The sequence below is a fragment of the Melitaea cinxia genome, chromosome 25, assembly GCF_905220565.1.
Source record: "Melitaea cinxia chromosome 25, ilMelCinx1.1, whole genome shotgun sequence".
NCBI classification, from domain to species: Eukaryota; Metazoa; Arthropoda; class Insecta; order Lepidoptera; family Nymphalidae; genus Melitaea; species Melitaea cinxia.
The window spans coordinates 11993282-12004600 of NC_059418.1; the positions used below are offsets into that span (position 1 = coordinate 11993282).

Below are 11319 nucleotides of genomic sequence, written 5' to 3' on the forward strand. Positions count from 1 at the left end.
TAAATAATAGCCTGCTTCTTGAAAATAGTTATCACGCTTTTATACCATCTTTTAATGTTATTAGAATCGGTATCGTTAGGGGTGTGCCAATAGAATGGTCCCCAGAAGAAATTTTAAAAAATATTTCTACACCTATTGGTTGTGGTAAAGTTGTAAAGGTTAGACGTTTAAATTACAAAACTGTTGTTGAAGGCGCTACTGTGTGGAAGCCCACACAATCAGTAGTAATTTATTTTGATGGCAGGGTCCTCCCAAAAAGAATTTTTATATGTTACAATTCTCTTCCAGTCGAGCTTTACATCTTTCCCACAATCCAATGCTACAAATGTTGTCGTTATGGACACACAAAATTGCAGTGCAGGTCTAAGCCTAGGTGTTTAAAGTGTGGTCAGGAGCACACATCAGAGTCATGCAATGCCAATGATGATAATTATTTTTGCTGTTTATGTTCTGGCAACCATATGGCAAATAGTAAAGCGTGCCCTGAATTCAATAGGCAAAAATCCATTAAAGTACATATGGCTGAAAAGTGTGTATCATATGCTGAGGCTAATAAAGAGATACCAACGTCATACAAATCTTATTCAGAAGTTAGTAAAGAAGTAAATATTAGCCAAAATCCTAATAAATCATACAAAAAAACATTTATATCTAGACCTCGGGATCCTATTAAGCCTAATATAGGTTATGATAAAATTGCTCATAAAAATATAATAAAAGAATTTTCATTCAATGAATTTGAAAAAAATTCAACTCCAATAGATATTATTAACTCTAAAAATGATTTTGCTAAAATTTCAGATGTGCTTTCACTATTACAGAGTTATTTACAAAACAACAAAAGTTTACCGTCCATCGTTGCCCCTTTAATACAGTGTATCGTAAATATAATTCAAAATGGACAGTTCCCAGATAATAATACAGTGGAACGCCAGAAGTGTAATTAATAAAAAAAACGACATAATTTATTTATTAAATAATTATAAACCTTTTTTATTTAGTATTTCAGAAACTTGGCTTAGGCCAAGTAATAATCTTAGGTTTCGAAATTACAATACCATCAGAGAAGATAGACTAGATGGTTTTGGCGGAGTAGCCTTTCTCATTGAGAAAAACCTTCCTTTTAGTTTAATTAATATTCCTGTACATAGTTCTGAACTTTCTATTTTAGCTATAAGTGTACATAACATATGTTTTGTGTCTGTATATATTTCTCATATTTCTAATAATATTTTAAACGAAATAAATAATATTTTAGCATCACTTCCAAAGCCGTTAATAATAACAGGGGATTTTAACTGCCAGCATCAGTCCTGGGGTAGTTCAGTTAGTAACAGTTATGGTAATAAGCTTTTAGATATTCTTGATGTAAATAATTTGTGTATTATAAATTCTGGAGAGCCTACAAGGCGGACTCTGCCTTTTGAAGGTAAAAGCGTGGTGGACCTAACTATTTGTTCACCACAGTTTGTGCCACAATTAACTTGTTCTGTATTAAGTTCAACCTATGGAAGTGATCATTTTCCTGTAATCACTTCTTGTGCTTTTAATAATGTAAATGTACCAAAACAGAACATAAAACTGCTCCCTAGATATAATCTTAATAATGTTACATCAGAAACATGGGAGCAATTTAGTAATAAAGTAGATACAAAATTGCTACAATTATTGTCTAATGATACACTTATTGATGCTCCTGTTTTCACGGATGTCTTGATTGAAAGTGCTAATGAAATCTTCCCAGTGAAAAATGAACCTTCTCATATTCCTAGTCCACCTTGGTGGGATAAAGATTGTACGGAAGCTATAAAAAAAAGAAAACAGGCTGAAAAAAAATATAATAACAATATGTGTTTGGAAAACTATCTGTCATTAAAAAATATTGTAAATAGTACTAGATTACTTTTCAAAAGAAAAAAATGTGATGGTTGGAGAAATTTCTGCTCCTCCTTATCTCCTCATACTCCTCCATCAGATGTATGGAAAAAGATAAGAAGATTCAAGTCAGCATATAATACAACCCATTCTGTATCACTCCCCAGTAGTATAGCAAATGATTTTCTTGATAAACTTGCTCCTCCAACAGTTAACATAAATATTAACCTATTAGACAAAAATAGCATAGCAGACGAACATGACGAATCTCCAGGATTAAATTCTTCCTTCAGCAAAACGGAATTAAAAAATGTATTATCTTATGTCTCAGACTCTGCCCCTGGACCTGATGGTATATATTACTCATTTATTTCCCATCTTAATGACAATAGTTTGACAATATACCTAAAAATAATAAACATTATTTTTCAGTCTGGCAATATCCCATCAGAATGGAAATGTCAACTTATTATCCCTATATTAAAAACAAACAAGGATCCTCTCCTCCCATCCTCATATCGCCCCATAGCTCTTTCATCAGTCCTTCTAAAAATAATTGAACATTTAGTTAAAAATCGCCTTGAGTGGTTCGTAGAAAGTAACTCTCTTCTTTCTTCGTCCCAATTTGGTTTTCGGCGAAATAAAAGCACGTACGACAATATAGGTATATATACTTCGGATATAAGATTAGCTTTTTCTGTAAATAAATTTGTGCTTTCAGCCTTCCTAGATCTGTCGAATGCCTATGATAATGTAATTGTATCAATACTAAGACAAAAATTATTTAGTCTTAAAATCCCCAGCAAAATTATTTCATTTATAATAAATATGCTTACTGATAGATCAATTATTTTTTACAACAATAACCAAAAATATTTAAGAATCCTCACCAACGGTTTACCTCAAGGGTCAGTTTTAAGCCCCTTGTTGTTCAATTTGTATACCCATGATTTAGACTTAGCAATTGACAAGAATGTTGATGTTTTGCAATATGCGGATGACTTACTTTTATACATAAAAGGAAATAATATTGATGATGCGTCTTCGAAATTAACGGAATCTCTGTGTTATCTTAAACGGTGGTTAGATAATCATGGTCTCGATTTATCACCATCAAAAAGCTCCGTCGTTCTTTTTCATCGAATGCGTAGAGCTCCATTACTTCAAGTGACTTATGACAACAGTATTATACCGCAAAAAAACCATCATAAATTTTTAGGTATTATTTTAGACGAAAAGCTTTCAGGAACTCCTCACTTTAATTTTATTATAAATAGATGTGAGAGAAATTTAAATATTATGAGATGTCTTGCAGGTGTATGGTGGGGTGCCCATCCTTTTTACTTAAAATTGATATATAACGCATTAATACGTAGCATATTAGAATATGGCACCTTCTTGCTAGAACCTGGGTCTATGTCGGGATTTAAAGCATTGGACAAAATTCAAAGTAAATGTCTTAGGATCATCTGTGGGGCCATGAAAACTAGCCCTATCAATGCTTTACAGGCTGAATGCTGTGACCCTCCTTTGCATTTACGTCGTCAATATTTGGCAGACAAATACCTTTTTCGCTGCCTTCAAGTCACTGATCATCCAATTATTGCAAAGCTCCAACAACTTGCTTACTTTGTTTCTAATAGTTCGTATTGGACAAATAAACCAAACCCGTGTTTAGTTACAAGTTATTTTAAATTGAAATCTCTTTCCGCTCCAATTCAAAGCTCTTGTAATTTACCAATTTTCTCTTGTTCATACAATGCCCTTATTTCTATTCCTAATGTTGTAAACTTTGACATAGAAAAAACAAATTCTTGTAGGGCTGATGAAAAATTTAAAAGAATAATTAAAACAGGATTTAGCGATTATCATTATATTTTCACAGATGCGTCAAAACATTTTGCCAATAGTAATGTCGGAGTAAGAGTTTTTCACTTTCAATATAATATTGTTCAAAAAATCAAACTCCCTCCTGAATGTACAGTATTCTCTGGGGAATGCTTAGGCATTTTTAAAGCTTTAGAATATATCAGGTTAGCTAAACTTAAAAAATCCATAGTTTTCACAGATTCATTAAGTTCTATTCAAGCTCTTGTCAAGAATCCTTTTAAAATTAAACAACAGCATCCTTATATATTTGGCATTAGACAATTATTAACTGAGTGCACTGAGAAAGGTATTTTAATAACGCTTGCTTGGATCCCTAGCCATTGTGGAATAGAGGGAAATGTTAGAGCAGATACTCTGGCTAGAGAAGCTACAATAAGTGGTGACCTTTTTCCATATAAAATTTCCTACCCAGATTTATTAACTTTGCCCAAACTTTGTATGGATAAGTCGTGGCAAGAGTCCTATGATCATAGTAGTAGGCAAAAAGGAACGTATTATTATAGTTTACAATCTGAAATTTTGGTAAAACCATGGTTTTATAATATGGATTTTAATAGAAAAGGCTGTAGCATAATATCGAGACTAAGACTTGGTCACACTTGTTCTCCACACCATCTGGCTAGACTTAAAATTATTTCCAGTCCGTCCTGTTTTTGTGGTTATGAAACGGGGGATATTAACCATATTTTATTCTCTTGTCCACTTTTCAACCGCACCCGTTTCCTAGAGTCACTGATTAAATATAAAATTCCTTTTCCTACATCTATAAATTGTTTATTGTCTTCTAGAAAGTATGATATATATAAAATTGTATTGGATTATATATTTCTTAATAATATAGACATTTAATATACTGTATATGTTTTTTATTTATTTTTATTTTTTCCTTTTCATCATAAAATATATTATTTTGTTTCTTCCTATCCTGTTCTGAATCCTCTCATAAATTCCTCTTGTCCGTTATCCACAATTTTTGAACATTTTTCTTAATTCCTGCTCGTCATTGGCAATGCACTAACGTGCAGTCCATAAAAAAAAAAAAAAAAAAAAAAAAAATACAACATAACACTATTATAAATACGTATAGTCCTATACGTCATTTAATTCCGATAAATTCAATAAAATGTGAAGCTATTCTAAAAGGTCTTAAACTTAATTAAAAACAAAAAATAATTAGGACAGTTATGTCTATAACAATAAAAAATATTTTATAGTTACGTTTAATAGTAAATAACGATTAATTTGATAAATTTCATAGCCTTATTATGTTTCGCTCGGGAAAAGATGTTGTTAGAGTTGAAGGCAATACACACAATAATATTTGTGGCGATGAATTGTACGGCTGCAAATATTGTTCAGAAGGCGGCTGGAGCAGTGAAACCGAAGTCGAAATACACAAATCATTGTTACACATGAAGGATTTAAAACACAAGCTCAATAAAAGAAAAACTGTGTGTAGCGTAAGTCAATATTAAGTCTGTATAAATAATACGAATTAAGAAACAGTGAAGTCTATTTTCGTTATTTTAATGTTAATATGTGGAGTTTTATTATACACTAGCCGACCCGTGCCCACTTCATTGGGCGTTAATTATTATTGTGATGCAAATATAAATTATTATAGTAAAGTTTTCATCTCGCTCGTATTTCTCCGACTTGATTTACATATACAATTATTTTTCACTAAATTTTTGTTATATAAAAATAAAATATAGTCTATAGCACTCCTGAATAATGTAGCTTTCTGTTGTTGAAAGAATTTTCGTGATCGGATCAGTATTTGCGAAGATAACCCCCTACAGACCAACATAGCTAGAAACTTTACCTCTTTATAATATTATTAGGGCTATTATGTACCTTTTTTATAGAACTGAGTAACTGAGGTAGGGCACAGCAGTAAATTTCCTGTTCAAAATATGGAGCAGCCTGACTGGGGTGGTACCTCGACCTTACAGAAGATCACAGCTAAACAAATACTCTTTTCAAGCAGTGTTGTGTTCCTGCTGGTGAGTAAGGTGACCAGAGCTCTTGGGGGAATTGGGGATAGGGTAGGCAACGTGCTTACTATGTTTCTGGTGTTGCAGACGTCTATAAGCTATGGTAATCACTTACCATTAGGTGGGCTGTACGCCTGTTTGCCGACCTAGTTGTATAAAAAAAATCATATTGATACAGTATTAATAGCTACATTTTTAACCGACTTCCAAAAAAGGAGGAGGTTCTCAATTCGACTATTTTCTTTTTTTTTTTTTTTTATGTATGTTACTGTGCTGTGTGGCTACGGCACTAAAGAATTTGGCCACCCCCTCTCTTCCCGTGGGTGTCGTAAGAGGCGACTAAGGGATAACAAGGTTCCACAACCACCTTGGAACTTAAGAAGCCGACCGATGGCGGGATAACCATCCAACTGTTGGCTTTGAAATACACAGGCCGAAGACGGGCAGCAGCGTCTTCGGTGCGACAAAGCCATTACTGCGGTCACCAACCCGCCTGCCCAGCGTGGTGACTATGGGCAAAACACATGAGTTCACGTTATTTTTGGCGTAAACTTGTGGAGGCCTATGTCCAGCAGTGGACTGTATAGGCTGTAATGATGATGTATGTTACATCAGAACTTTTGACTGGGTGGAGCGATTTCGACAAATTTTCTTTTAATCGAAAGGTGGTGTGTGCCAATTGGTCCCATTTAAATTTATTTGAGATCTAACAACTACTTTTCAAGCTATATCTAATAATGCGTTTTTACTTGACGCTTTTTTCGTCGACCTACGTTGTATTATACCGCATAACTTTCTACTGGATGTACCGATTTTGATAATTCTTTTTTTGTTGGAAAGGAGATATCCCAAGTTTAGTACCATGATAAGAAAACCATGATCTGATGATGGGATCCTAGAGATATTGATGGAAATTCTTGAAAATCCGCAATAACTTTTTACTGGGTGTACCGATTTTGATAATTTTTAATTTAATCGAAAGCTGATGTTTGTCATGTGGTCAAATATAAATTTTATTGAGATCTGATAACTACTTTTTGAGTAATCTTTGATAACGCGCAGTTACTTGATTATTTTTTCGTCGATCTACGTTGTATTACTTGTCGATGTAATTGAAGTCGGTTCTTTTTCGTTTGCGAGCGAACACAATTATGTGTTTATACACTAGCCAAGCCCTCTCTTAACCGCACAACACTCTGTGGAAGCTATTTCAACGTTCACTTGTTTTGGTGTTATGTATTTCGAATCACCGGCTAGATTATATTTTTATAAACATTTTTAATCAAAATAATTGTATTTATAACTATTAACTAGCTGTGCCCGCGACCTCGTCCATATGGAATTTAACAAAAAAGTTATTGTTCACTTCGCAGGGCTATAAATAAATTTCTAAAATAAAAGTAGCCTAAGTTACTCCTTATTACATCAGCCATTTTCCAGTGAAAGTCCCGTCAAAATCGTTCCAGCCGTTTCACAGATTAGCCGAACAGACAGACAGACAAAAATTGTAAAAAAAAAAATATTTTGGTATAGGTATGTACGGTGTATACATCCATATGCATTTAGTAAAAAGCGGTTATTTTAATATTACAAACAGACCTCCAATTTTATTTATTTGTATACATGTGTACTGTGTGGCTACGGTACTAAAGAATACAGCCACCCCCTCTCTCCCCGTGGGAGTCGTAAGAGACGACTAAGGGATAACACAGTTCCGCTACCACCTTAGAACTTGAAAAGCCGACCGGTGGCGGGATAACCATCCAACTGCTGGCTTTGAAATACAGAGGCCGAAGACGAGCAGCAGCGTCTTCGGTGCGACAAAGCCAGCTCTGCGGTCACCAACCCGCCTGCCCAGCGTGGTGACTATGGGCAAAACACATGAGTTCACGTTATTTTTGGCATAAACTTGTGGAGGCCTATGTCCAGCAGTGGACTGTAATGATGATACATGAATAGATAAAACTTTTTCAATTTGACGATGCGTTAGCGCAGCGGTTATAGCACTGGCTGTTGCGCTGGCGGTCGCGGGTTCGATCCCCGCTCACGACAGACATCTGTATCGACCATATTGATGTTAGTCGTGGTCTGGGTGTTGTGCTTGTGTATTGTATGTGTTTCCGGACCCCCAACACAGGAGAAAATACTACTGGGCGATCCGTGGAGTGTGAAGCGCTTATTAATTAATTTAATTTTCATTTACAGATATGCATAGAGGAGTTCGAAAACAACAAAGATCTAGTCAACCATATAAAAACTGATCATTTGTACAGTTCGAAGAACGCTTACCGAGTTGAACGTGAAATATTTGTCTGCGATTACTGCTGCGATATATTCTTTAATAAATCCCACCTCATTGTGCACATAGCACGGAAACATATAAAAAATCAGAATACACAGAAAGTAGAATGTCCACGATGTAGTGTGAAATTAAGACTCAAACAAATGTGGATACACTTCCACAAGCACATGGCTCAGAGTATTTCTACTTGTCGATTATGTTTTACAAAGTGTAAGAACAGACGGGAATTGAAACGTCACCTTAGTACCCGCGGGCACTGCTTCAAATGCGATATGTGCGGTTACAACTCAAAAAAATCCGAACTATTCAATCAGCACATCGCGGATAATCACAAGCGAAAAAATCCAAACGCTGCAACAACGGAAGACTATAAAAAGTATTTCATACCGAGAAACGATGTCATCGCCGGCAAGGGTCAGATTGTGACGATATTCCGTGGTGTGTCTGTCGGTAACCGGGTTAAAATATGTATACTCTGTAGGGAGATTTGTGTCCGTCAGCGGCATATGATGAATCACATAATGTACGATCATTTTACGCAGGACGTACCGTTGAAAAATGAATATAAATGTTCGTGCGGTCTTGCTTACAGTAATAAAGTTCTGTTGACGCATCATATTTTTAAAGAGAAAGGTGATCACAGGGTTTTGAAAGAAAATGAGCCGTTGACTTGGGAAAGATTTGTCTCCGTGGAGTACTAAGTTTGGTCATCAATATTGTATGTTATAATTATTTGCTCACAAGCTACTAAAAAGTGACTCCAGTTACATCGATAAGTAATACAATGTGGGTAGTGAAAAATAACCGTGTGGTGTCGTGGGACACCAGATAGGAACGAAGTTCCTTATTATAAAATATTAATTTCAAGTTCTATTCGAGGTATAAAGAAAATAATTATTCGGATATACATTTTTTGTTATGATTTTTTTATCGATAAAAATCAAAAAAACTACTTTACATAATAATTATCTTAACACCTTTATTTACAATGATTTATAAAAATATATTATAATTATCGAATGATATAATAATAATATCAAACTGCAATAATAATAACAGTCATCACGTAGACTATACATTAGACACTGTATAGCCACTATACATAAAAATCTTACGCTTTTTTTAAACGTTACGGACGTTTTTTGTGGCCTAGGGTACCCCTCTGCAATGCCTCATAAGCAACTTTTACCAAAGTACATTTGAATTAAGAACTTGTTCCTTTTTTCGAAGTCTGTTGAAAATCTTCTCATTCGTCGTATCTCGTACTAAGCTAAGATCAATTTGCCAATATTTTTTATGTAGAGCCCTTTATTTTTATTCTGAGGTGCTTTTATATATAAATAAAATAAGTGTGTGCATGCAATTCACACACGGCAGAAGCGAAACTTCTTTAAAATCATAGAAAGGTAGGCCAGCATAATGTATTCTATCTCATTCTCTTCTATACATTTATCTGTTTGTTTCATTTCCGTGACGCATTTACGTTTCATCAAAAATTCGAATCACAGCGATTCTAAGAAGTTTCACTTCAAAATTTCACTGTAATGTAATGAGTAACGTATAGCTAACTAGGTTTAGTGTTAGTTCGGCTCATGTGCCACACAACACCAATTGTATCCATAACAAGTGACTTTTCGTCGGTAAAGAGATATGGACATGATTAATAGTTAGAAAGTAATCAGTAGTGTAACTTGTTATATCCTGTTAGGCCTTATTGGATTCTACTCCTTACAAATCGATTTTCATATAAGGTATGAGAATAATATAAAAAGTACTATATACCGAATGAATGACTTCGTTACGTTTCTCATAACGCCATCTATCGGAACCCTATTGGGTTATTTGATTCGTTTATTTACCATTTGATATGGTATCCGTTTTCTTAGACTAGTAAGTCTTTTTTGTGCCTATTTAGACAGTCGATCTGAAGGAGTAAATGCCAGTCGTGTCTCGGAGCTGACACACATTTTTAAAATATTTTTAAGTATAATAATATTTAATGTAATTGTGACTGAGATCTTAGAGTATAGCTATTTTATAGTACTTACGACTCGAGGACACCGATTGTTAATAATGATTTTTTTAATTGTAAATCTGTTGATCTTTTTTTTTATTTATTTTTATTATTGTATATATATTTGTACTTTGGTACATTTTCCGACATTTGAAATAAAATTTGAAAAATCCAAAGAAAAATTCATAAGTTAGTGTAAAGGCACGCCTCCAAGTTTTGTTTCTTAGATTATTTATACCTTGTTAGTTTACCACTCATAAAAATATTATTTATAACTGAGCTTTCGTATTGACAGTTGAGTTACTAGCTCAAAGATAAAAAAATGTAAATTACACATATACATATGGGCGACCCGCCCCAACTTCGCACGGGTGCAATGCTGATACTAAATATAAAATAAATATAATATATGCGCAGAAAAATGTGTTTATTTACGATATCACATTAGAAACCTCTAAAACAATCACTGTTCCCCTATTATATATATATATATATTTTTTTTTTACAAGTGATATACATCCACGGGCTTATGAACCCATGTCCTTTCATTTTTATTCTAAAAACATGCCGTTTTTTTTTTTTTTTTTTCATGGTAGCCTCTATTATATTATGCATGTACTCATATTATACACATAAACCTTCCTGTGGAATCTATTTACCTAAGAAAACTGCATCAAAATCTGTTGCGTAGTTTTAAAGATCTAAGCATACAGACAACGGGAAGCGACTTTGTTTTATATTATGTAGTGATAATATATACACTACATATACATTATTTCATACATATACGATATACAGGATGTCCGGTAAAGAGTACGACATAAAAAGCTGGAGGTAGATGAAAGGCTAACCTACAACATATTAAAAAATAACCTTAGTAAAAGTTTCACCGTTTTTAAGATATTCAATTTTTTTGTACTTTTTTTGGAAAAAAAGACATTTTTTTAATCTATTTTTTGTTACTGTACGTAAAAAAATACTACATATTGTTTTTATTTTTATGTCAAATACTCTCAAGCGGTTGATTTATTATTTCAAATATCATTTTCGGTAATCACAGTTATGGAACGTCGACAAAAACAATTAATACTTTGTATTTTATTTTTGAAAATTGATTTACGCAACTTTGGTCTCCAGCCCTAAAAAAAAAAAAAATGTCAAAAAAACTGCCACTGCCTATTATAGCAATAAATTACCTGTTTTATTGGGAATTTAGAAAGGTATAACAATCGTACCTATTC

The 11319-nt window shown here is 33.7% G+C and overlaps 1 protein-coding gene and 1 long non-coding RNA gene across 2 annotated transcripts; one reads left to right on the forward strand and one right to left on the reverse strand.

Moving 5' to 3' along the window:
• Positions 1-964: 964 nt before the first annotated feature.
• LOC123665994 lies at positions 965-2360 on the reverse strand. The gene is made up of 2 exons (XR_006745143.1): positions 1904-2360; positions 965-1825 (listed from the first exon to the last, which is right to left on the reverse strand). It is a non-coding gene; the product is annotated as an uncharacterized LOC123665994 (long non-coding RNA).
• A 2467-nt stretch (positions 2361-4827) lies between these two features.
• Positions 4828-8861, forward strand: LOC123666130 (zinc finger autosomal protein-like). Its single transcript, XM_045600336.1, has 2 exons — positions 4828-5225; positions 7968-8861. Exons 1-2 carry the CDS (start codon positions 5031-5033, stop codon positions 8763-8765), a joined length of 993 nt encoding a protein of 330 aa, XP_045456292.1. The 5' UTR covers positions 4828-5030; the 3' UTR covers positions 8766-8861.
• The last annotated feature ends 2458 nt before the right edge of the window (positions 8862-11319 follow it).